Genomic DNA, 27,844 nt, shown 5'->3' on the forward strand with positions numbered 1-27,844 from the left:
GGGGACAGTAGCACAAATACCAACACGAGCATTTCCACAGGGAGCACAGGTACCAACATGAGCACTATGTATGCATCCAGGTGGCATTAAAGTCGAAATCTGATTCCTCAGTTTTTGTTTATGGAAATATAATGTGGAATTATACTGCAGTTAATGCAGAAGATTGCTAATCTTTTTAAAAGCGATTGCAACTGTTCAGACTGTTTATAGAAGCAGTGCCTAATATGTTGATGTCTGTGTGTGCTGTAGCGGCGGCACTGTCAAATTTAGTGGTAAAAGCCTGTTTAGTCCCATCAATGTGGATTTAAGATGCTATTCTACTGTATGCCCACATGTAGTTGGTTGACTTTTGCTGAGAAATGACAGATGTGGCCACAAGTGACACATGAAGGATAAAGCTACACACGTGGACAAAATTGTTGGTACCCCTCAGTTAAAGAAGGAAAAACCCACAATTCTCACTGAAATCACTTGAAACTCACAAAAGTAACAATAAATAAAAATTTATTGAAAATTAAATAATCAAAAACAGCCATTACTTTTGAATTGTTGATTAACATAATTTTTTAAAAAAACAAACTAATGAAACAGGCCTGGACAAAAATGATGGTACCTCTATAAAAGATTGAGAACTATTTGACCAGAGTGACATGATTAACTCAGGTGTGTCATTTAATTGACATCACAGGTGTTTCCAAACTCATAATCAGTCAGTCTGCCTATTTAAAGGGAGACAAGTAGTCACCCTGCTGTTTGGTGAAAAGGTGTGTACCACACTGAACATGGACAACAGAAAGCGAAGGAGAGAATTGTCCCAGGACATCCGAAAAAAAATTATAGGCAAACATCTTAAAGGTAAAGGCTATAAGACCATCTCTAAACAGCTTGAAGTTCCTGTGACAACAGTGGCTCATATTATTCAGAAGTTCAAGACCCACGGGACAGTAGCCAACCTCCCTGGACGTGGCCGCAAGAGGAAAATTGATGACAAATTGAAGAGACGGATCGTTGGAATTGTATCCAAAGAGCCCAGAGCAACCTCCAAAGAAATTAAAGGTGAACTCCAAGGCCAAGGTACATCAGTGTCAGATCGCACCATTCGTCGTTGTTTGAGCCAAAGTGGACTTCATGGGAGACGACCAAGGAGGACACCACTGCTGAAAAAAACTCATAAAAAAGCGAGACTGGAATTTGCAAAAATGCATGTTGACAAGCCACAAAGCTTCTGGGAGAATGTCCTTTGGACAGATGAGACCAAACTGGAGCTTTTTGGTAAGGCACATCAGCTCTATGTTCATAGACTCAAAAACCAAGCATACGAAGAAAAGAACACTGTCCCTACGGTGAAACATGGAGGAGGCTCAGTAATGTTTTGGGGCTGCTTTGCTGCATCTGGCACAGGGTGTCTTGAAAGTGTGCAAGGTACGATGAAATCTGAAGACTATCAAGGCATTCTGGAGAGAAATGTGCTGCCTAGTGTCAGAAAGCTTGGTCTCAGTCGCAGGTCATGGGTCTTCCAACAGGACAACGATCCAAAACACACAGCCAAAAACACCCAAGAATGGCTGAGAGAAAAGCGTTGGACTATTCTAAAGTGGCCTTCTATGAGCCCAGATCTGAATCCCATTGAACATATGTGGAAGGAGCTGAAACATGCCATTTGGAGAAGACACCCATCAAACCTGAGACAACTGGAGCTGTTTGCTCATGAGGAGTGGGCCAAAATACCTGTTGACAGCTGCAGAACGCTCATTGACAAATACAGAAATCGTTTAATTGCAGTGATTGCCTCAAAAGGTTGTGCAACAAAATATTAAGTTATGGGTACCATCATTTTTGTCCAGGCCTGTTTCATTAGTTTGTTTTTTTAAATAATTATGTTAATCAACAATTCAAAAGTGATGGCTGATTTTGATTATTTAATTTTCAATAAATTTTTATTTATTGTTACTTTTGTGAGTTTCAAGTGATTTCAGTGAGAATTGTGGGTTTTTCCTTCTTTAACTGAGGGGTACCAACAATTTTGTCCACGTGTGTATAACTTTAGCTAGATTCTACGAAGCGTTTTACAATGTTCACATCACGTTAGTGGTGCCAAAGCTGCCATGCAAAGCGCTCACTTGATGTTGGAAACAACTTGGAGTTCAGTGTTTGCCCGAGAACTGCCCACCTTGCGATTAGTGGGCAACCTGCTCCACCACTTACGCCATGGTGAATGCTAAAAGTTAGTTCATAGTATCAAATCACAATAAATCACATAGTAGCAAATATAATAAGCAATCTTTATATCTGAAATGTGCTACCATGAACTGTGATAACTCACTGGTAATACCACACCAAGTAGGACTATGTCAGCAAAACCTCAGACGATTGAATCTATTTTCTTATCATATCTGTTTTTATTTATTATATTTTCCCCTCTCTTTTTTTTTAGCAATCACATAGCCAAGATTAAGTCTACCTCTTAAAACCCTTCGTTCTGTGGGAGCACCTGTTTTGTCATTTAGTTTGCATTTGTATAAATCAATAAGCTGCTACTCAAAAAAGTGGAAACTAGCTTGGCAGCGGTGGCAACAACAGCCACTAAACGTTACTTTCCTTTCATGTTATGTCAACTCCTGATGACTTACAATCGGCTCCACACATGCAGTTTTGCACTCATCCCATGATACAAAAAGAATAGCTAATCGCTTCCTCACAAATGGCACAAAACACAGACGTTGCACTGATCAAATTGATTGCAACAACACAGCCATCGGTGCCAAAAACTCACACCTGACTGAATAATAAAATGAGAGCAATTCAAACGTGATTATAATTATGACTAAAGCAATGTTTTCTTTATTTTTTTTAGGAAAAATTACTTTACACACACACAGTAAGTAGTGTAAAACAGGCAAACACACACTATCTCCCAAATCCTGCCACATACCTAACAGATCTTTTCCTCCCACAAACTCACAGATACATCAGATTGCACGAGCTGATATGCCAGATAGATACTACAGCTTCACAAATACCAGTAAAGCAAGTGGAATACACAGATCTAATCGCAGGAACATACTTCAGTAACATTTGCGCTGCTCTAAGAAGAGTCCCACAGTCTCAGGTGTGAATTGTACACAGCCTGGATGTAGCAGCCAGGATTCCTGGCCAGTTGGTAGAATAATAGAGCTGTAATTTTACTGGGGCCGATCGATAGTGGTGCGGCTGACCTGGCCAGAGCGGTCCAGGTGGTGCTCTGAGCAAAAAAAGAAAAAAATCTGAGTTCTGCCTGCCTCTACAGATGGGCTTTCTCCCCTTCTGCTCTCCTACCAACAGCCCCAGGAAAATTAATGGTCCAGTCAGCACACTTAATTGTCTCCAATTGCTCTGACATTAATTATTAACATTTGTCCATTATAATGTCTGTTCGTGTTATCAAGGGTAGCGAAGCAGAGGGTGAAGTGAGGCAAAGGAGAGGGAAAAAGCGAAAGGGTGAAGAGAGAAATAACCAGAGACAGGCATGGAGTCCTGTTAGCCAAGCGTTGCAAAGATCCCATTACCTCCCAGGTTCACAACAGCATGTAGGCTATATCACATATTGATTTCTTCAAAAAGTCAATCTAACCTCTTTATAAATATTATGACTGCTGGTCAATCCTCGAAGCTGATGCCCCCAAAACACCGTTCCCAATATCTGCAGCCTTGAGCTTCACCTCGTCCTTTCATTGTCTGCACCTCACTTCAGTTGGAGTCTGAGTCAAAAGAAAGGCCAGCGTTTTTGTTGTTGCCGAAAGTGCCGCGAGGCTTTAGGCGTTTTACCGGGAGAGTGCCAGTGGAAAAAAAGAAGACATTTCGGTTTGAGCTCAGATGTAGAGGTGCAGCACAACAGTTTGTTACATCTCTAAAAGCAACGGACTCCCAGTCATATTTGCCTACTACTGACTGATAGTGATGTAGCGTAATATGCATGACTAATTCAATATTTTTATCCAGAAAGAAAAGGAGTGGAAAATTTGGGCAAAATAAAATCTTGTGTGTTCTTAGGCATGACCGAAAATATGGAAATCTTGGTACCAGCACTTCCAATAATCAACAGAAAGTGGAATAAATAAACGGCAGACAACATCTCTTTTCTCCTGCAGGCTCTCTGGGCACCGTCCTCCTATATTTTTATCTTAATTCAATCTTTATTCGCCTGCCACATCCACAGGAGCACTAAGAGAGCAGCAGTCCATAAAATAATAAGCCCATCAGCACAATACAAATCCACACACATATGGGAGCAGGCACACAAACGAACACTAGCACTCTCTCCCTGTTATGACAGTTCTCCCATTATTCTATGGGTGCCCTCCTTACACCTACTGTACATGATGCATGTACGTCAAAGCTCTCACTGGGGAAAAAAATCACATTATGTCAAAGATTGCACACAATGCAGACTGTACCGTATATACACCCCACTCATTACGCACATTAAAGCATTGTGCAGAGCAGCCAATAAGCGCAGTTCACACCAGAATACAGGGAAACGTCCAAAACACGCAGCTCCAACAATACAGTGAGCTATTTCTGCTCAGTTACTGTAACACAATAAAGCACATTTATTTGTTTATCTCTCATTTAGCCGTGAAGTTCCGACCGAGATACAGTATGTCTTCTTCCGGGGAGTCCAAACCACTCCATGTATCATGTTACATGTATCTATTGCATTTTTCTGAAATGCACGTAGGAGATAATTCCTCCAATTTAAATGTAATGCACAACACTTTGTCGAATGGGTCAGGGTGCATAAACACAATCTCCAGAGAGAGTTAGCCCCCCCGGCACAGTTAATGTATTAATTTTACAGCGCTGTGGCATGGGGAAAAAAAAAGAAAAAGAAAAAACTATTTCATGAATTCCAATGAGACTCCTTTACCAGACTGCTACAAAAAAGAGCGAAGCACAATCACCACAATGCAGACTATGTCATTGTGTTCGTTGCTTGTATAATGCGTATCTTTTAGATTCATGTGGGGGGTGTCGGTGGTGGGCTGTGAGGGTGGGGCTGCCATGAATGTTGCTGCTTTAGTCTCTCCTCACTCGGTGTAAAGAGCCCGTGTCTGCAGCATGCACACACACATCAGGCTTTATCTTTATTTTACATATTGTCACATGCCTGTTTGTGATGGTATGAACATGTTGATATCATGACATGCATGATTTATATTATGGCTCTCTGGTATTTCTTTTATGGGCGAACAAGTCATGAAGAGGTCCTTTAATTTATTTGCTAAATAATGTATCACAAAATGAAAAAAATAAAAGCATTGACCACTTAAACCTCAGCAATTGGATGCCATTTGCAATTAGCTAATACCTTACGTGTGGCTAAAGGGCTTTGCCTCATGAGTATTTTCCAAATTAATTATAGTTTGGATGATTTAAAAAGAAATCTATAATCAAAAAATAGGCCGAAAAGCTCATCACAGGTTCCCAGATGCAGTGTCGGAATATTGATTATTTTGTCCGACTGTCAGTCTAAAAACAAATGCATTCATTGTACAACAATATAAATAAAATATAGCGACGATTTGTAACATTTGAGAAGCTGGAACTGGGAACAGCAGTGACATTAACAGAAAAACATCACTACAGTGTTGCATTTCAAGTTTATACAGTATTAGAAATTTTAAAAACAAACAAAAGAAATAAATTTAAATGTACTAATTCTAAGAAATGGCTTTTTTAGGTTTTATGGATGGTCAAGTAATTATAAGGACTTTGTAATACAATTTTTGCTTCATTTTATAACATGTTATGATGGTATGGACTCGGTCAGTTTACCACCCACCAAACAGGGGCAGTTGCATAGGCAGTAGCCATTACTATTTGGAATTTTTCATTTTGTTTTGTTTTATTTAAGACGTAATGTGGGTAAATAACTGGAATTTGGAGGAATAAATAGGTTTAACATGAGTTTGTCTCCTGTAATGAGCTTTTCAGAGTGAACAAGAGCTGATAAATGGTTTGCAACACAAAAGTGACGTCTAAATTCAAATAGAGTTTTGGTGGTTCCGTATCAGTGGTAAGATATTGACCATAACTTTTAGGGAATGGACTGAACGGCCATAGGCTGAGATGTTGTCTGCTGGCTGATGGTTGTGTCGCAGGGGGACGGGATGGGCGACGGGGCTCTGTTCAGCACCAGCCAGGCCCATCTGCTTGTCACCTGGCCTTGGCATGCAGGAGACTGGGTAATGACAGGGAAAGAATGGCATCAGTGGGCAGAAGCTGAGAGGTAATTACTGACTGGAATCCATGCAGAAACAACACATCTGGATCCATGAGTCAAAATGTGGTGAATTATACACTGATATCGGCCTCAATTCAGAATTTCTATCTGTCACAACCGTGGAGCGGCGTATCAGCCCGGAGACTGAAAATCCTTGACTCCATCCCCACTCTCTCTGATCCTGATGTTCTCTGCTCAGAGGCACAGAGAAAATTCAATTGTACTCCAGGCAATGGAAAGGGAGAGAAAGAGAGTGGTGCTGATACACCAAGACAATCTGTGTGGAAGATCAGCCATGGCAGCACTATAGCTCCAGTGTTGAGTGACGCTATCCTGGCTCATGTGTTACTCTTCCTTACTCCATCACAGCTCGCACATTCTTCTTAAACCCCATTACTGCTGATCAATGCTGCCTCTTTCACAGCTGGAGAGAAATGATCTGCTTGAAAGTAATATTTTCTCAGCATATTTTAGGGCCAAAGCTCGCACAGTTCTCCATTGTGAGATTCTACATTGGTGCAGCTGAAGATGACCTATAATGACTGAGTAATAGAAGTCTGCATTGCCTTATAATTAACATTTAGCCCCCTCAAAATAACTTCAAGTCCCATTAAAGGACCATTCTACTCTATGAGAAATAGACTGACCACAGAAGTTAATGAAATCCTGCAGCTGGTCTGTGGGCATCAGCCGTCACCAAATGACCCTCCTTCAATCTCCAGACGGGGTGTCTCCATCCACGAGCCTGAGGGAGAGAAGACGTGAGCCACATTCTGACCGACTTTCAGTCCTGCATCGATGATCGCTTTCACAAACCCCGTCCTCTCAAAAGAAAGCAGCCCCCACTGTGTGGAGTCTCAGCTCTCTCTCCCGCTCCCTCTCAATGCCTCAAATTAAGATTTCAGTAATTAAATTGATAAAAGTCATGCATGCCAATATGCCTCATGGTTCCAGACCTGATTTCAAACGCCACACAGTTGTGGAGAGCTGCGGAAGTTCTACCTTTGATGTGGCATTCTTTATTATTGAAAATAATTGGATTCTCCCTCCTCCTTCTCGCCCTCTTTTACACACAGACATTTTGCCCATGTTCACTCTGAGCATGCTCAGTTAATCGACCCCTTGTGAGGCAGAGTTGGTGCACAGTCCCTGTTCCATCGGGGGGGGTTCGGGCAGGTTGTTTTTCTGAGTGGGGCCCGGGTTGTGTCTGGAAAACGGATTTGAGCAGCTCAGGCGGCGCGCTGAGAGATGTCACTTCAGCACAGGTCAGGGGTCAGTCTGCAGGTTGGAGTGACGCCTGCCAGTGAGTGGGAGCACTGAGGCTTGTGGGAGCAGTAGTGAAGCCTACCGGGGCTCCGTTGCTCTACCTCCATATCAGCTTGGCCGAGCATAAGAAAAGAGCCTCTCTGGCCCACAGGCAGCTGGCTTCTCTCCACACTCAGCGGAATGGCTGATAATCAGCAGAAAGAGACCCCTGATGATTACTCTGCCTTTGCCTAAGACTGCTGCTAACTGCTTGCCTGCTCACTCCTCAGAATGTCAAACTCACATTTGAAACCCCTTCTCCTCCCCTTTCCCCGTGCGCCATAGAAAAGCCTATAATGTCCATCAATCTCCACTCTGTTTGTACCAGTGGTAAATGCGAATTTAATTGCTACTGGAAGAGACTGAGGGGATTTTTGATTTCCCCCTGTATGTCATCCTCTATCACCGTCGGACAGACGTTATGTGTGTGCCTCTTCCAGGACAAGAGTTGTCTGGCCAGCTAGTCAACGCCGTTTCTGCCTTGTGGGCCTACGCTGTGCCGTAGCAGACACACGACCAGAACAGCCCTATTTTAGGAGTTGAAGTACAATAGTCTGAGGCAGCTTTAGCCTCCCCACTAAACAAAGGGACCGCCAGAGTAAATAATGTGTTTGACGCCCAACTGATGAGTCATCAAAGGAACAGAACATCAGCTTTCTTATTTTACTGACAGCACTTAGCTCAGCACTGGCTCTCCACAGCAGAGGTCAACACCACTCAGACTGCTCCTTGACAAGTTGAAATCAATTTCAAGTGAGTAAATATAAAGGATATTGGACTTTATGAGTCACCATAGTGTGGCTGCAAAAAAATCATTTTAAGAGGTGTTTTAAGGGTGATTTCTTGTTATAATTGAAAAAAACTCACAACTTTAACTCCTAAGACTGTGAATATCTATATTTGTGGAAATAATTATCACTCTTAGTCATCCATTAAGCCTGTCTGAGGTAAATTACTTCACTGCAACAAATTGATGTTTGATTGAGCAAAACTTGTTTGATGATATTTGAGACAGAATGTGTCAAATTATTGTCAATTTTTAAGGTGATAAGGACGATTACATGGCACTTAAGACTTCAAACTTCACGTTACATTAAGAAACGACTATTTTCTGCACAGCTTATGGTACTTTATGTATTGTTGATATCAGTAAAATTTTAACAAAAACAAGGAGGTAGATGGCTAAGATAAATATGTATGTTAACAAAACGGGACTATCTTCTCATGCAAAATTATAATTTTGGACTGTTGACACTGATTAGTAATTGAATCAACCCTCTGTTGATACGGTATAAAAGATGTTTTTATTTTTCGCATCTTTTAGACTCATTACGGGTCTTGTGTGGTTAGGAGGCTGTACAGGCCATTGTACTAAATGTGTTATTATATACTTAGACCATGAACTAGTAATTACTTTGGCTTATGCCGTAATTATTTAGAGGAGGCATTGTTATGCCGCAAAGAGGACTATCTGTGTTGAAGTCAAATGACAGTAGCTGTAGCCAACACTGAAGTATATAACAACTTATTAACTCTTCTAAGCACATAAGCCTTTTCAGTATTCTGTAGCTTAAGTGGGCTCAGCCTTGGTTGCTTCACATTATCATGGCTCAGCTCACGGAGACTTTGGCTTCTTTCTTTAGTGCAATTTTCAGAGATTATGGGAGAAAATTAAAGCCCGTTCTTTGTGTCTTTTGTACAGGTATATCCAAGGTGCATCGTCTCCAAAGGACATGGTCATAATTGTGGATGTGTGAGTGTCTCACCCCGTTTTAACTTTTCCCCCTTGCTGGAGTGTACTTTGTCTCCTTCAAAGGGCGCTAGTGCCACCTGTTGGTCTGAAGAAAGGCTAAAGTTCCATGAAGATGACTGTTGTTCATCTTTTCCTGTTAATTGAAGCACATTAGCCATTGACATTGCTGTCTAAAACATGCATGAAATACTGAATAAATGTCCAAATGTGGTGGATAAAATTGTTAAACCTGTACTCTTTGACAGTAAAACAGGATTGCTACTTGTCGTCATACTATTAAACGTCTGTTGTGTCTGTTCTGCAGGAGTGGAAGTGTCAGCGGACTCACTCTGAAGCTCATGAAAACCTCCGTTGTGGAGATGCTGGACACTCTGTCGGATGACGACTATGTGAATGTGGCCAGGGTAAGTGGAAGTTTGCAGATCATGATTTGCTATTAATGATACAAATCGCTCCGGAAAGCATTAACACAAATATTGGCTGTATTCATTAAGCAGGTGGTAATCAAGCAGGGAGTCAGTGTGTTGATTCTGCTCCCAGTTGTTTGGTTGTAGTGGAAACAGTGCCCTTCCCTCATTACACTGTATTTGCTCTGCCTGCACCGCTGTTGTCCGTGTGGGATTGCGCCCGTCTGTCTCTTTCACTCTCTGCTGATTACCAAGTTTTCTATTAGGACTAATGTGTAGGAGAATATTAACATTATTCTATAATGCAGGACAGATAACACACACACACACACACACACACACACACACACACACACACACACACACACACACACACACACACACACACACACACACACACACACACACACACTGCACACACAAATGTGTCCACTTGCTTGGTGTGGTGGCTCTGTTTGTTGACTCCCTTCAGTAATCCTTCATAATCCACTGCTCTTAGCCACTGTATGCTTCTAAATCTCAGCTCTAAGAGCAAGAAATGAACATCGTAATCTGGGTGAGAACGCATCAGATTTTCACCCCATAAAGAAATTGAGGGCTTACAAAACCTTGATGTGAATTATTTCCAAAAACAAAATACATTCTGAGCCAAAAATGAACTAAAATAGTCTTCAAACACCATCTTTTGCATCTGCATGCTTCAGTACACTTCTTTATGTCAACCTATGGCCTCACTTTTAATACAAGTATAATTTTTTTTTTTTAGTGTCAACTTCATTTGAAAGTGGCTTTGTAATTTTTCAAATGTATTGCAAATAGTAAATATAATTTTTTCTTAATCTTGTTTCAGAGCTACTGTTTTTTTTAGGAAGTTGCACTTTTATGAATGCTGAATATTTGCCTCTGAATGCTTTTCTTTTCTTGATTTCTTTGTCTGCCAGTTTAAATATGTGACACCAGTCCCATGAGAAATGTCATCTTTTCTCACACAACGTTTTGCATCAATCTGTCCTGAAAATGTCAGTAGATTGGGAAGTTGACCTTCAAGAGGAAACAGAGTTTGAGATGTGCTGTTACAGACATTGCTGCTGATATTGTATTGATGCACAGACACTGCACACAAGTAGAAATACAGATCAATTCAAAATTATTCATACACATACCAAATTTTGATTCATTGGGAATTTTTTTGTGACAAATGTTTGTTTTTTTTTCCCTGTCTGGAAATTACATAAACAAGTGACAAAAGATGGTGAGACATTGGGTTAGAGGTGAATTTTAACAATTCTTTTTACAAAAAATGCCATGTCCAAAATTCAGACCTTTTCTCAGAAATCAATTGAAAAGGTTTTATTTGCCACCACAACAATCAAGCAGTTCTTGTAACTGCTAACAAGCTTTTTGCACTTCTCCACTGCTTCATTTTAAGGTTAGAGGGCATCCTTGCCATCACTCTGGTCTTCAGTTCCCTCCAAAGATTCTCGATGGACTCTAACTGAGCCACTTCCAAATCTTGATATTGTTTTGTTTTATCCATGGATCTTTATGCTGATGGAATGCCCATTGCTGCTCAAGAAACCATTGTCCTTCAGAATCCTACAGAAGTCCATTTTCTTGTGATGTTTATTTAACAAATTTGCTCGGACCACTGGCTGAAAAATGCCCCCAAAGCGTTACATTCCCACCACCATGTTTGACTAAGGGGATGATGTTCTTGGAACTGAATGCCTCTTCCCTACTAAATCAAAGTCATGTCCTCGTGTCCTCTTCATCCAGATGAGCTTTTGTAGGCATGTCTTGGAGAAGTGGTGTCCTCCTCGGTCAGCATCCATGTGGACCAGCCTTCTGTAGAGTCTACAGGAGTGTCTGATTTAAGATGTTGGTACCAGAATCGCTCGTATTGCTCAGGATGACTTTTGTGGTGATCCACAGATTCTTCTTGGCCTCGTTTACTACCATTCTTGCAGGGGTCACTTTTGGCTTCCTGCTACGTTCTTTGAGATTTTTCACAGTGTGGAATGCCTTGTACATGTTAATGATGCCTTACACTGTGGCCACTGACATTTGAAAACACTTGAATATGACTTTTTTTAGCCTCTCCACATCATGCGAGAAGCCAAAATGCACAACTCTCTGTCGGTGATTGACCCTAATTGTAAGCTCATTAAGCTCTTTGTTTTTAGCCCTGACTTACAATTGACTAGTAACTGACTGGAGAACTACTGCATCAGCTCCACTCAATTTGTAGTGTAATAAAATGCTCTAGAGCATGGTAGAAATTAGCAAGTCCAGCTGAAAAGCTATAAAAAATTTCGTTTTCTCAAGAAATTGCAGCAACTTTAAGGAGCAGGAACAATTTTGGACGCGGCATTTGTAGTAAAAATGTAAAACAAAATAGTTCAAATTCTATTATTGACTCTAAAAGAATGTCTGATCATCTTTTGTCACTTGTTTGTGTCATATCCAGCCAGGGAAAAAGTACTGTGTAAATAAAACTCCGCTATAAATCACAATTTGGAAGCGGTCCGGACCATTTCAGGCTTAGCTGTATACATGACACACACACAAACCTGCACACATGCACACACACACAGTTTTAGGCTAATTTGGTGGATGCAATGAGACAGATGATATTACCTTGGCTGGCTTTCCGTTCAGCGTATTGCACTGGTGTTTCAGGTGCACCTGTTCTTTGTGTGGAAAGTTGTAATTACTAGTGTTTACTGCCAGTCAGAGAGTAGCAGCTTACATCTGCACATGCCCACGTCTGCATCCTGCCGCCATAAACGTACATATGGCACAGAAAACGCAGAAATACACAATCTTCCAACATTGGGAAGCATGCTTTTAAATTGGTGTGTTTTTTCTGGAAAGATCAGTGTGCACACTGTTTATAAACTCGTGTGTCTTCATTTGTGTCCTTCTAGTTCAATGAAAAGGCTGATGCTGTGGTTCCGTGCTTCAGGACTTTGGTTCAAGCCAACGTTCGTAACAAGAAGATCTTCAAAGAAGCCGTCATGCATATGCAAGCCAAAGGAACCACAGATTACAAGACTGGCTTCACTTTTGCCTTTGAACAGCTTTTAAATGTAAGAGCCAACAAGCCTTTCGGGGAAAGGCAATCCAAGAGTGCATGGTTTGTCTGTGCTTCAGTGAAGTCTACAATAACATGCTGTAACTACATAATGTAGCCCCGGCGTGTTATTACACGTCCTGCCAGAGTTGCTGTCTAATCCAATTAATAGAACCGAATCTACAGAGATAGCACAATGCTGACAGCGAGTGGCTCAAGTTTGCGTAAGACGTTTCCAGAGAGCTGTCACTGTTGAAGGTAGGTCTGATTATAACCGCCGCTGCGATGGAGTGACGCTAGCTTCTGCAGCAGCCAGCACAGCAGCGAGGTCTGTCAGCACCAGGCATCCACGTGCTCCCGACACAGGTGCTGCCTCAGCTCCGTATGCTGCTGTGTATTTTAGGAGGCTGCCACCCTAATGGGCTCTGATGGGATGATTGATGAGCACAGCCCAGAGGAGATCAGCCACAGACACTTTATATTCCTCTGGTGGGCTTGGAGGCATACAGCCAAGGGCCCCCCCCTCACTCCCCACTCCATCCTCCCTTTTGCCAGCAGAATGAGAAATAAAAAGGGTCCTTTAATCGCTGTCTGTAGCAGACTCACAGCCGTGATTGGTGGCAATAGCACAATAAAAATATGTAATTGTCGCAGTATTATTTATCATTATTAGAATCTTGTCAGATTGACATGCTGCTGGCCTGCATATCAATGGCAGCTGCTACACGGTGGGGAGGGTGGAGGGTGGGGGGTTGGCACCGAAGTGCTTGTGAAAAAACAGAATTGTTTAATGCTTGAATAATGTTGTGTACTTGAGACACATTTCCAAAATTATGCTAATATTAGGAATATTAGGAACCTGTAAATGTATGATGAAATGCCAAGAGTAAAAGCATGTAAGAAAAGAAGAGGATACAGGAAGAGTATGTGGACACAATATATGGAAAAAGGATCATATATACACATATATTTCACTGCATACCTCAGCTTCTACTTACGGGGAGGAGTTACAGTGACATATACATATGTCTGCATGCAGAGTTATGGTTTGTTAAATGTTTATATCCTGTCTCTGAAAGTTAAACGGGGGTGGCGGCAGTGGTGGTGAGGATGTCGTATTGTGTAAACAGACTTCACATCATCACATAACCTGTGTCCCCGCTTTGTTTTCCTTTCTTCCTTTGCTCTTTTCCTTCTTGTCTCTCTCCACGGCCCACAGGAGACCACTGCCCCGAGGGCCAACTGCAACAAGATGATAATGATGTTTACAGATGGCGGAGAGGATCGTGCACAGGAAATCTTTGAGAGGTACAACTGGCCCAACAAAACAGTGAGTGTGTCTCTAAGGCTGTTATCTATTCATCGACTCTGCCAGCCCAACAGTTCATGCATGTCCAGAAACTGTCTTAGGCATTCCTTTCCCTCTCCCAGTTTCCACTGTTGTCTGCTGACACTGTCTCATTATAGCACCGGCAGTTGTGTTAGTACGACTGTCATACATGCCAAGCCCTCCAATCTGTGCACATAACGTCCTCTCCAAGCTGGCCGGGCGTTTTTATCTCTGCAGGCTTTCTTCAACTCCATTCCGCCTCTCTCAGTCTGTCTCTTTCTTTCTCTCTTCTCGCGTCTCTTTTGTTGTTTAGCTGCTGGTGTTAACAGCTCTGACCTGCTGACTAATTGGCCACTTTATCATCAGAGCCTATAATATTACAGCCAGCAGATACTCTACGAGTTTGTGTCTTTGTTCATGTCTTGTTGTCACTTCCACCCCTCCATCGCCCCGTTTCACAACCCCAGCAATATTAATTCTGATACCCATTACTGTCCGGTTCCCTCATGACGGCCGCTGTCACTAAGAATAATCTGCTGTTTAACGGCTCTATCATTCTGGTCTGGTGTTGGGAGATAGTTGTGTGAGTTGACTTGGAGGCTAATTTGACCATAGTCATGATTTGTGTATTGTTCTTATGTGGCTTTGGCCTTATTGTGGAAGAAATTTTGGACTGCAATGTATTGCTCTTGTTATATATTTTTTTCAGTTCCTTTATGTGATTTGTTTCTCTTGTCTTTTTCTCTGGTCAGGTTCGTGTTTTCACCTTCTCTGTCGGCCAGCATAATTATGATGTCACCCCTTTGCAGTGGATAGCGTGTGCCAATAAAGGTAAGTGAAAAGTTTATTTTTTTAACATAAAATATTTAAATACGGGGTGCATCTACGGCTAGAGAGGCCACATGGTTGGCAGTTTGATCTCTGGCTCTGAATGTCCACATATTGAAGTGAACTTGAGCTACCTATTTAGCGTCCTGGTTTTATTGACCATCATACAGCCATTACATGATATGGCTCCTGAGAGCACTTGTGCAATAGACAGCAATGCAAATGTGGTCTGTTCATTTGTTTGAAGAGCATCATGCTAATACATTTGAGTGTGTTTTCCAATGCAAAGTTATCAGTGTTTAGATATTGATACAAAGTAAACCCGTCAATGATCCTGTTCAAGATCATCATTGAGGTGCTGATTCTGTCCCAGCATGAACTGAGCAAAAGCAGCTTCTGTCAAATGAGCTCACACATAAACAGGCAATGTGACTGTGGGGGGGATGAGAGTAAAAAAGTGTTTTCTTGCTGCAAGGCTGGACTGCTAACCTTTGAGCCTGTAACATATACTGGAAATACAACATAAAGCAAACTAAGGACAAGCTAAGTACAACTGAACTGTCTTTATGGACACTAAAGTGTAGTAACTGGGATGTTATGAAAGACGCATAGGTAAGATGAACAACAAATTTAACTGTTGCACCAAAAGGTCACACATATAATTTCACTGTCACCTTTTCCCAATATTGTCTTGTGCTCTGTCTAATGCAATGTGGCTCCACTTATTGTTACATTTGCTGAACAAGTAAACCAGAGCATCAGTAGGCTCGTGGATATAAGTCAAAACACAGTTGCAACAGTGGCTAGGTGTTGTGAAGATACAGGAAAAGTCATGCCACCAATAACAGAATGTGCAGTTGATGTCCATTTACTGTTTTCACACCCTTGATTTGAAAAACTGTCAGTGCCTCCAACAGATTTGGATTGTCTGTGGTGTTTCGGTGACTGCTCTGACAGAGCGCAAACTCCTCCGGAGAGTGTCCAAGAAAACTTGCTTGTAAAATGGCACAAACTTCATGCTTTAACTTTGCCAAAGAACATGAAAGGAGGCCTGATGAATATTGGCCGTGCATTCTTTGGTTAGATGAAACCAAAATAAATATGTTTGGATCAGATGGGGTCCAGCATGTTTGGTGTAAACCTTGCAGGACTGCATGGTGCTGACTCTGAGATCTGGAGGAGGGAGTGCGATGATACGGGGCTTCACAAGTGCAAAAGGTGGATATGAGAGAGCGTTACTAGATGGCACTGTGAAAACAAGTTGGGATATTCAAATCCTGACTGAAGAGATGACTCACAGCAACAAGAAGCTTGGCAGGAGAGGAAGTTTCGAACATAACAGTGATCCTTAACGCAGTGCGACAGCCACACAGGAGTTTTAAAAGAAGGAAAAAAGTGAACTATGACTTAGCCGAGAATGTTCCCCTGACTTGAATCCAACAGAACACCTCTGGAGTATTTTAAAGTAGAAGGTAGAGCAACAAAACCCCTTCAGCAAAGAGCCGCTGAACAGAATCATCTCTTAAGAATGGCAGAATATCTCTCTACAGCGGTGTGCAAATCTGGAATTTTCCACAAATTTGTCTTAAAAAATAAAGGCGGACAAAGAAAATGTCAACATAAAAGAATGAAATCTCACTAATGGAAAGCATATTGACTGCTATTGCATATTATAGCTTAATTAATCTTTTCAAGTTAATTTGTCTCATTTTCTTGGCTAAAAACAAACAAAATTGTAATAATTTTACAGGTTTTGAGTTGTGTTGTACACTACATTGCTTGTACCCTATAATGTAACATTCTACAACTTTATTTGCAGATTTAGTAGTTTAGCCTCTCACCATACTGTAGTTATTTATTGGTGTACTCCAGGACACAGTAATGTCGCAGATGGGTGTGATATTATAGGTGGAAATACACAACCACTCCCAGTGATGCTGTTAAACAAGCATAAAGCTTTCAACTTGGAAATAGCATTAAAACTGCTTTCAGTCTGGTATCAAGTTACTCTTTGACTTTTATATAAAATAATGTTTCCGTGCAAGCGGTGCTGAAATCAGGTTATTAGTCTGCAGTAGCCACAGCCCTAAAATAACCCAGCAAACAGGCAGCGCTGGCTCTGACCAACCATCTGACAGTCCGTATGACTCAGCCCCGATTAGCTGCATGAATCTCATCTCGACTTTACTCATTTAAGTCCGGACTAACTCGCTGTTTATTGCTGTGCTCGGTTCAGGTTTTTTTTTTTTAAATTCACAACCCATCTCTCTTCCTGTCTTTTGTGGCATTATTTAATATTGTTTCTCAGTGTTGCAGTCTATCTGAAGCTGCTCCTTTATGAGGGTTTTAGCTGTCTGCTGATTAGCTTATTGCCAGTGGAGCCAAGTGCTTCAGAAGTATCTCCCCAGAAGTTGTTATTAATTAGCAGGAGTCGTCTGGTAGCGGGATGATTACCATGCCATCTCCCTGTCAGGCTGGGGAAAGTCCAGGATTATGCCTCTGTGCCAACATGCTCTCTGCTGTTCATGACTGTAGTGATTACTGTGGTACTAAAGTCTATGCCAGCATAAGACAATGGTGTTGACACGCCAGCCTCAATGGAGCTGTCCTCTCATATCTCCAGCACTTATTACTCTTTGGTATCTCACTCCAGCAGAGCCAGCTCCCTGACACTTGCAGGCCCTAACCCTTCACCCGTGACATACACGCACATTTGACGAACCACAGCAACACACACTCACACCCACAAGCACAAACATACACAACCAGGCCACTTGAAGATGCTGGCTGTTGTCTCACTTGAGCTGCAATCCCATCCTAAGAATAAAGTAACCTCTCTGTGACTCTGAGGACAATGAGACCATTTCGCCGTGCTCTCATGCAGTTTAACCAAATCCACAACAGAGAAGAAAGTTATCTTCAATAAACAGGTGAAATGGGGGATAGAAGCAGCAAATATGATATACTGCTGCGGTGATCCTAATGCTGCCACAAAAGTGCTGCTTTTAATCCAAAGCTTGAAGTAAAATATCGTAGAAATGTGTGATGGCCATCAACAACAGAGGTAAAAATCAATTACACCATGAAATAAGCTGCAAAGTTTTACTGGGTGAATTTCAGTTTGTGTGTTTTCTCAGTTACAGTCTTGATTTTAAAAACAACTGGATGTGAATAGAAAGTAATGTTCCTTAAAGGGTAATGCATACTCACATTTGACTCAGCAAAGACTACAAACAATTACTTCTCGCAGAAAGCATAATATTATTCACAGTTGAAATAAATTTAGCTAGAAAAGCCTTGTATATGATTTGTTTTCTAGCTCACTGCACATGAGACTGTGTAGGTTATAACATAATCTTCTGTACTACAGCAAAAAGTCTATATTTTTATTACATTTGTGTCCAACCTGACCCAAATTACTTCATAAATCTGAAGGTGGCATTTGAACTAAACTGACGTCTAATCGTGTTGAGACATTATGTAAATGCATTTTCCAAAGAAAATGGGTTATTGATTAAGTTCATAATTGATTCTCACACTGAAAATCTCTGTCGTTAACCTGCAGAGCAGATTTGCGTCACAGTCTTACTCTTTAGTTACTGCCTACATTTTCCTCTCTTCACCTTTGGTGGTGCTTTGCTCTGTAGCCACGTACACCGCTTCACTGGCTCGCAGCCAGCACTGGGGACAGGCGACTGCTCTGAGCACAACTATAACAAATAGCCGTGCCCTGCATGCGACTGTGCACGTGTCAACCACAGGCTGAGTGTGTACGGATGTGCACGCATAATGTCTGCATGCTCACATGTGCTAATAAATGAGAGAGAGAGAAGGATTATTTCAATGGAGACCTCTGAAAAAAGTGCATAATGTATCAAAATAATGAAAGTTATCTCCGCCTTTTAACATTCTGGGGATGCTGCCTCCATTTCGCGGCTCTTTGTATAAACACTCATGGCTTTAATAACTTGGGGAGCAGCGTGGTTATTGACCCAGTCGGTCATTCTCCTCCATTCCTAATCAGCGGCAGCACTGCCTGGGGCTCCGCATTCCCAATGAGCCTCCACATTTACATCCTGCGGCTCCACACTGAGTGTGTGCGGGGAGGTCAGCGGCCGCAGGCTCCAGCAAGCCTGCATGACCAAACATCAGCTGGGGATGATAGTACCACTTGTACCTAATAACATGAGAGATTAGAGTCCAATCTGCAAATGGATCACGTTTGCACACACCGTGACAGTTTAATACTTTGGAGAGGTAGACAGAATATGACACAGGTATGCACCATGAAGCAGGCTGGAGACAAGCTTTCTGCTGGAATAGTGTATTGATTCTCTCCTCTTGATCTGCAGGTTACTACTTTGAAATTCCATCTATTGGAGCCATCAGAATCAACACCCAGGTAAGTCACACGGGCAAGCTTCTGAACAATCCTTTATGAAACAGAAAAAGCAGCTACTTCACTCCTGCATCATTCTTATTTTGCTGCTACAAACACAGACTGTAGATACCTTTAAGTGTTCTGTGACAAAAGGGCAGAGGACAGAACAGCTGGATGTACATAGATTAGAAATGACTGATAACAAATATGGTCTTTCTATGTGAATGTATCAAAAATATAAGTAAAAATGTTCAGATCTTCACTCTCTTTCACACACACACACACACACACACACACACACACACACACACACACACACACACACACACACACACACACACACACACACACATCTCTGTGTGTCACATACACTTTAATTTGAGGTACTACGAGCTTCGAGAGGCCCTTGGGATAACCTCATTGCAGCTGTAGAAATTTACTCAGTTGTTCGGTGGTGGTGGTAGTGGAGCTGCTGCACTCCCCCTCCTCCCTCGCCTCCTCCCTCCCTTCTCCCCCGACCAGCCCCGGTGAGCGATCAGGCTCCAGAATAGACTGTCAGCTGTTCCATTAACTCTGGCATATTTATATTCTGAGAACTGCCACTTACTCTAATAGGTTTTCTGAAGGTGGGTGACTAGAGCTCTCTGCATAGGCCCTGAAGACACATTGGGGCCTTATGTTATTTAACCGCACTCTGCCCTTCAATATCACACACTCTCACTTGAATAAGATGGCAACATTCAAATAGCAGACGGCAAAAAATATTTTTATGCATACTGTCCTGAGTCATACTTTTATGTAGGATTAGAGGAGCAGTTTTGAAAATGCCCTGTGAGTGAAGTTGTGCTTTTAAATTCATCTGCTCTGGAGCGATAATAACACGGCAGGCATTAGTTTGGATTTTCGACTTTTACTTGCGTCGACTCTCTGCGATCGTGCTTGTTACGATACTCTGGGACCTTTGGACCACATATCTCTGCTTGCTGACTTTTTATGTTTCCTAGATTGTTCTAGTCAGGCGGAAAATTCCCCCCATATCCCGTGAAAAGGTCTGGCTGTCACTGTCCTGATGGAATATCTCCCCGTGGCGCATTAAACCGGACTTTTATTGAGCTAATAATAGAATAGGTTACGCCTTTCAGCACCTCGCTGTTCAGACGATGGAAAACAAACGGTCCAAAGCATAATACTGGAATAGCTGTGTGCTTATACAGGGCAGCCCTTTTGTGTATCAGGCGTAGATGATGGCAAGGGTCAGACATTTGTGATATCGTTTCCCTTTTCACTGCTAAATGGATGGAAATTAGTCATTATGGGAGAACTGCTCTTTTTTTTTTCTTTTTTCAAATTAACACTCAACCCCAGAGGACCTGCTGCTTCTTCACTGATTCTCTTTTCACATTTAATTATATTGTGTTGAAACTTGATGGTCACTTTTCTTTGTGGCTGTTGTGAATATTAGCATCAGTATACACAGTTATTTAAATTAACGAATACATTTTTCATCTCTGAACACTGAAGGTTAACAACGTGATTGTCTTTTTTTTTATCCCAACAGTGCAGTTCCTTCCTATGTCATGAGGTCACTCAAGCAATAATTCTGCCAAATTACACACTATCTCCAAAATGTCATGGATCAAAAGGTTGTTTACAAAAAAAGACATCTCAGCTGTTGTGTAAGGTGGCTCCTGGGAACAATAGGATTTAGTATTACTCGTGGACTTAACCCCTCACCTCTATTCACGATCGCTGTGGGACATTCTCACTGTGCCGGCGTTGACGGTAGAGCCTCTGGGGAAAGTGGCGTGTTTGCACGTCGTGCCATTGACACCCTTAATGTGTTTTTAATAGCTCCTTCATAATGATGAAAAACGGCCTTGAGTGGCTCAGGACTGGAGGCTTTATGGCTCGGCAGGACCGGGATGCTGCTGGTGGTGGCCCGCTGGTTTATGTGGTGATAGAGACGAGGCCGGTCAGGGTCTTGTAGTTTTATGACAGATGAACGTTGGGAGGCTCTTCCAGCTCTCTGCTTTTAACACCACTACATGACAAGGGCTATAAATGTCTGTTTGATTATGTGTGTTTATTGTGGGCGGTCACTCTAGCGTGTGTGTTTTTGCTGTTGCAGGAGTACCTGGATGTCCTGGGTCGGCCCATGGTGCTGGCTGGGCATAAAGCCAAGCAGGTGCAGTGGACGAATGTCTACCAGGATGCACTGGTGAGTGAGAAAATCATCAAAATTTCACCATTTTTGGTAATTCTGGTGGGCAGTTTTTTTTTTTTACAAATTTTTGTAAAATAAATAATCAGAAAAATTCAACTTTCATTTATTGCTGGTTTTCTGATTTGTGGCAATGCAACTTTTTGTAGTGCAAAAAAAATGCAGTTTTATACTGCAGTGAAAAATGTGTGTAAAAATGTAACAGTCCCAAACAGCTTGGGTTTCAGAGAGTTGAAATAAGCTTCCCTTTAAAGGCATCTACACTATGAATGAACGCACATAGAATTATGTAGTAAACAAAAAATGACTCAGCTGAACTTCTCCTCAGCAGCATGATTGGTTCGTGCCATAATATGGATTCTAACAGGTGTCAAATTGGGCTGTCAACTGTGTACCAACCTGACTTCTGCACAACACAACTGATAGTCTCAACCCCATTAAGAAGGCAAGAGATTCCACAAATGAACCTTGACATGGCACACCAGTGAAGTGAAAACCAATACAGGTCTCTACCTCATGAAGTTAATGGAGAGAATGCCAAGGGTTTGCAAAGCTGTGATCAAAGTAAAAGGTGGCTATTTTGAGGAACTAAAATATAAAACATATTTAGAGTATTTCACAATTGTTTGCTACATAATTCCATTCATCTTGTGTAACAGTTTTGATGTCTTCAGTCTGTATCAACAATGTAGAAAATCGTAAAAACATTGAATGAGAAGGTGCGTGTAGGTTAGCAGCTGAACCATTGATTGTATTCAGGTGTCATTTTACATCCAACTGGGGAGGATAGTTGTGTATTAGTTTTATTGCGCAGTGGAAAAAACTTCTTAATAATTGCAAAGCATTTTAATCGGATTCGCATTATGTTTTATTAGGGTTTGGGCCTCGTCATCTCTGGGACAATGCCGGTCTTTAACCTCACTGCTGACACTATGAGCGCTCAGGTAAGAACAACACAGCAGCTTAAAATAACCACACTTTTATATTCTACATAGCAAGCAACATGACTTGCATTACTGGTCATTATTATTCTGCAAGAACAGTGTTTTTATTTTCGTTGAGGTGAACAAGGAAGTCCACTCAAACACATAGAAGAGTTGGAGGGTTTTCAGTCTCTTTCCTGGTTTTGATCATCATCAATCACTTGTAATGGTGTCCACCCAGCTGCTGCTCTTCTAGGCAACACCTCCCCCCTGAGGTGGCAACAGATACCACAGCAGCTCATCTGTAGTATCTACTAACATCCAGAGAGCACAGATGCATCTACCTCTCAGTATCCATGACCAGCATATTTGCTCTGAGCTTATCACACAGACTTAAAGCGGTGAGGCTGCAGCAAGCCGGCTCACTTTAAGATAGACTGTGGAAATATGGACTAATCAGATTGCACACCAACTGATAAGTCAGAGATGGTATAGAGACGTTCTTAGCGGGCTCACGGCACAGCTGCCAGCCCTGTGTGATTCTCTGATGCCGGCGGGAGCTATGGATGAAATGCTAATAGCTAATAATTGCTTTGTCTTCTTACATGCAGAACCAGCTCATCCTGGGAGTGATGGGAGTAGATATCGCAATCAACGAAATCAAAAGGAAGACGCCTACATACAGAGTGAGCATGGCGCATATTCAATATCGCCATCATGCCACCTTCATATTAATTATTGAGTCATTTCTCCATTCACTCTTATTCTCTGCAGCTCGGAGCTAATGGCTACACCTTCGCCATCGATCCAAATGGTTACGTCCTGCTGCATCCCAACCTGCGACCGAAGGTGGGCCCAGCTATGAACGCTGCATCTAATGAGTCCGCTGCTTCTGATTCCGATGCTAAATTTGGATGTTATTCTTCCTGACTGATGCTCACCCTCCCCCTCCATCTTCCTCTGCTTTCTCTCTGTTCAGATCATTAACTTCAGGGAGCCCGTCACTCTGGACTTTCTGGATGCAGAGCTGGAGGACAGCAACAAGGAGGAGGTAAAAAGAACAACATCTCTGCAACATCATAACTATTAATAGTTGTGTTTCACATACAATGCATGCAATCTTTTTTTTATTCGCCTCTTGTTTTGCACTGTTGTGCATCAGTATGCCTCCTCACACTGCAGCCACTCGTGCTCTGTCCCGCTCGCTTTTCAGATCCGTCGACAGATGATTGATGGCAAATCAGGGCAAAGGAAAATCAAGACGCTCATTAAGTCAGTTGATGAGGCAAGTCATCAATATATGAGACTCAATCGTGATCCACAGTAGCACCTTCCTGAATGGTGTTGTAATGAATCTGAATCACTCCGTATGTTTTAGTATCTGTTGTTTCTCTCTAATTATGGACACAGACGTGTGCCTGAGGAGGTGATGGTGTTATTAATGACTGTTTGTGCTTTCCAACAGAGGTACATTGACGAGGCCATGCGGACGTACACATGGACGCCTGTGGAGGGTACAGATTACAGGTAGGTTTGAAATCCAGCCCAAAAGCTTGCACAGCTTGAAGCAGTGAGTGAAGCCCAACTTTGATTGTGAGTCTCAGATTTGTGGTTGACACTGTAGCTTCCATGCATCACACAAATGGAAAAGACTAAACATATCACTGATTAAAGGCAGCTTGCTAAGTTGCCCTTTCTGCATTGGCGTTAAATAATTCATTGGAAACGCCTGGATTAAATATCAGGGTTTTTTTTTCCCTCTCATAAAAATCCTCAATGGTACTCTAAGCGCAAATTAATTACATAGTTTATTCATCTCAAAACTTAGTTGGACATTTGAGGTCGCATCATAATGACATTTCCTCCAGGCAGCATTTTGCAAATTGCAGTTTATGATATTCAACAGTCTTACAAATGCCTGATTTGTGTTTTTTATTACATCTGCTGGCAGCATGCCTGGTCTTGGCGGAGTCCATATGAGACCTTCTCCGCACAGCTGTATTAATATTCAAGTCAAAGGAAAGTTGTGCATTTAAGAATCTGGATGTGTTACTGTTTTAACTGGCAACAGTCAAACTCACTAAGCAGACATTCAAAGATCCAAACACTTAATGTACTCTATATTATTGAGTTCAAGGCTGAGAGAACTGAGGGATTTGGATGTTTCTTTAAATCTAAATTAGCTGTATGTTGTCTTTCTGGGCCACAGATATTGTCGCAGCCTGGTTTTCTGTCTGTTCCAATTAATCCTCTTAATGAGTTATATTTTAGCTTTGAATGACACCAAAGATTAAGAGATGGGACATGCGCTTCCGTTTTTGTCTCTAATTTCTGGGTTTGGTAGAAGATTGTAAATATTTAGTTACATGACGCATATGTAGAACAAAACTGACATTTCTGCTGTCTTTGAAGCTCCTCAGATCAATGTTTTTACATTAAGAATGACTCCATGTGTAATGTTGGAGGTCTCGGTCATAGTGGCAGACTAGGTTAACTCTGCAGTAGCTCTCCTTGCTCTCATAAATGTTGTTTCAAGCTACTGCCTGCAGCTGTTTTTCACTAAAAATCAGATAAACCGACTGTACACTACCTGAGGGGTGTATAACAAAGTGAGATTAATGGACTAGCAACCTTTTCAGTGTAACGAAGATGGTTCTCTTTTAACCAGGCTCCATGGCACCTGATGCTGCACAGCTAACTTGCTCTGGAGGAAGTTCTGTTCAGAGATTGACATTGAAATTGGCTGTCATATGCATTAAGCTTTCACCAGTTGTTTTTGTGTGATATTCTCTATGAGCCATACAGTTTCCCAGCTGAGGGAATACATTCTATATGTAAATGCATTGAACAGTACATTAGTGATCTCATGTGGAGTGACAGTGGCACAAGCTGTATGTGGACACCTACACACGTGGACAAAATTGTTGGTACCCCTCAGTTAAAGAAGGAAAAACCCACAATTCTCACTGAAATCACTTGAAACTCACAAAAGTAACAATAAATAAAAATTTATTGAAAATTAAATAATCAAAAACAGCCATTACTTTTGAATTGTTGATTAACATAATTATTTTAAAAAACAAACTAATGAAACAGGCCTGGACAAAAATGATGGTACCTCTATAAAAGATTGAAAACTATTTGACCAGAGTGACATGATTAACTCAGGTGTGTCATTTAATTGACATCACAGGTGTTTCCAAACTCATAATCAGTCAGTCTGCCTATTTAAAGGGAGACAAGTAGTCACCCTGCTGTTTGGTGAAAAGGTGTGTACCACACTGAACATGGACAACAGAAAGCGAAGGAGAGAATTGTCCCAGGACATCCGAAAAAAAAATTATAGACAAACATCTTAAAGGTAAAGGCTATAAGACCATCTCTAAACAGCTTGAAGTTCCTGTGACAACAGTGGCTCATATTATTCAGAAGTTCAAGACCCACGGGACAGTAGCCAACCTCCCTGGACGTGGCCGCAAGAGGAAAATTGATGACAAATTGAAGAGACGGATCGTTCGAATTGTATCCAAAGAGCCCAGAGCAACCTCCAAAGAAATTAAAGGTGAACTCCAAGGCCAAGGTACATCAGTGTCAGATCGCACCATTCGTCGTTGTTTGAGCCAAAGTGGACTTCATGGGAGACGACCAAGGAGGACACCACTGCTGAAAAAAACTCATAAAAAAGCGAGACTGGAATTTGCAAAAATGCATGTTGACAAGCCACAAAGCTTCTGGGAGAATGTCCTTTGGACAAATGAGACCAAACTGGAGCTTTTTGGTAAGGCACATCAACTCTATGTTCATAGACTCAAAAACCAAGCATACGAAGAAAAGAACACTGTCCCTACGGTGAAACATGGAGGAGGCTCAGTAATGTTTTGGGGCTGCTTTGCTGCATCTGGCACAGGGTGTCTTGAAAGTGTGCAAGGTACGATGAAATCTGAAGACTATCAAGGCATTCTGGAGAGAAATGTGCTGCCTAGTGTCAGAAAGCTTGGTCTCAGTCGCAGGTCATGGGTCTTCCAACAGGACAACGATCCAAAACACACAGCCAAAAACACCCAAGAATGGCTGAGAGAAAAGCGTTGGACTATTCTAAAGTGGCCTTCTATGAGCCCAGATCTGAATCCCATTGAACATATGTGGAAGGAGCTGAAACATGCCATTTGGAGAAGACACCCATCAAACCTGAGACAACTGGAGCTGTTTGCTCATGAGGAGTGGGCCAAAATACCTGTTGACAGCTGCAGAACGCTCATTGACAAATACAGAAATCGTTTAATTGCAGTGATTGCCTCAAAAGGTTGTGCAACAAAATATTAAGTTATGGGTACCATCATTTTTGTCCAGCCCTATTTCATTAGTTTGTTTTTTTAAATAATTATGTTAATCAACAATTCAAAAGTGATGGCTGATTTTGATTATTTAATTTTCAATAAATTTTTATTTATTGTTACTTTTGTGAGTTTCAAGTGATTTCAGTGAGAATTGTGGGTTTTTCCTTCTTTAACTGAGGGGTACCAACAATTTTGTCCACGTGTGTATATATGTTAACTGGTAATGCAGAAGATGAATACACACGTGGACAAAATTGTTGGTACCCCTCAGTTAAAGAAGGAAAAACCCACAATTCTCACTGAAATCACTTGAAACTCACAAAAGTAACAATAAATAAAAATTTATTGAAAATTAAATAATCAAAAACAGCCATCACTTTTGAATTGTTGATTAACATAACTATTTAAAAAACAAACTAATGAAACAGGCCTGGACAAAAATGATGGTACCTCTATAAAAGATTGAAAACTATTTGACCAGAGTGACATGATTAACTCAGGTGTGTCATTTAATTGACATCACAGGTGTTTCCAAACTCATAATCAGTCAGTCTGCCTATTTAAAGGGAGACAAGTAGTCACCCTGCTGTTTGGTGAAAAGGTGTGTACCACACTGAACATGGACAACAGAAAGCGAAGGAGAGAATTGTCCCAGGACATCCGAAAAAAAATTATAGACAAACATCTTAAAGGTAAAGGCTATAAGACCATCTCTAAACAGCTTGAAGGTCCTGTGACAACAGTGGCTCATATTATTCAGAAGTTCAAGACCCACGGGACAGTAGCCAACCTCCCTGGATGTGGCCGCAAGAGGAAAATTGATGACAAATTGAAGAGACGGATCCTTCGAATTGTATCCAAAGAGCCCAGAGCAACCTCCAAAGAAATTAAAGGTGAACTCCAAGGCCAAGGTACATCAGTGTCAGATCGCACCATTCGTCGTTGTTTGAGCCAAAGTGGACTTCATGGGAGACGACCAAGGAGGACACCACTGCTGAAAAAAACTCATAAAAAAGCCAGACTG

At 41.6% G+C, this 27,844-nt stretch overlaps 1 protein-coding gene across 3 annotated transcripts in view; it reads left to right on the forward strand.

The window, feature by feature from the left end:
• Positions 1 to 27,844, forward strand: part of cacna2d2a (calcium channel, voltage-dependent, alpha 2/delta subunit 2a) — a 160,726-nt gene that overhangs the window by 115,433 nt on the left and 17,449 nt on the right. For all 3 annotated transcript variants that reach the window (XM_022207975.2, XM_022207976.2, XM_022207977.2), the window contains 13 exons: positions 9,270 to 9,320; positions 9,625 to 9,724; positions 12,655 to 12,816; positions 14,020 to 14,130; positions 14,883 to 14,961; positions 19,311 to 19,360; positions 21,468 to 21,557; positions 22,436 to 22,504; positions 23,095 to 23,169; positions 23,258 to 23,332; positions 23,463 to 23,534; positions 23,697 to 23,768; positions 23,949 to 24,010. In XM_022207975.2, coding sequence (XP_022063667.1) covers positions 9,270 to 9,320; positions 9,625 to 9,724; positions 12,655 to 12,816; positions 14,020 to 14,130; positions 14,883 to 14,961; positions 19,311 to 19,360; positions 21,468 to 21,557; positions 22,436 to 22,504; positions 23,095 to 23,169; positions 23,258 to 23,332; positions 23,463 to 23,534; positions 23,697 to 23,768; positions 23,949 to 24,010 — 1,068 coding nt within the window. The remainder of the gene's footprint in view (positions 1 to 9,269; positions 9,321 to 9,624; positions 9,725 to 12,654; positions 12,817 to 14,019; positions 14,131 to 14,882; positions 14,962 to 19,310; positions 19,361 to 21,467; positions 21,558 to 22,435; positions 22,505 to 23,094; positions 23,170 to 23,257; positions 23,333 to 23,462; positions 23,535 to 23,696; positions 23,769 to 23,948; positions 24,011 to 27,844) is intronic.

Source organism: Acanthochromis polyacanthus, chromosome 5 (genome assembly GCF_021347895.1).
Source record: "Acanthochromis polyacanthus isolate Apoly-LR-REF ecotype Palm Island chromosome 5, KAUST_Apoly_ChrSc, whole genome shotgun sequence".
NCBI lineage: Eukaryota > Metazoa > Chordata > Actinopteri > Pomacentridae > Acanthochromis > Acanthochromis polyacanthus.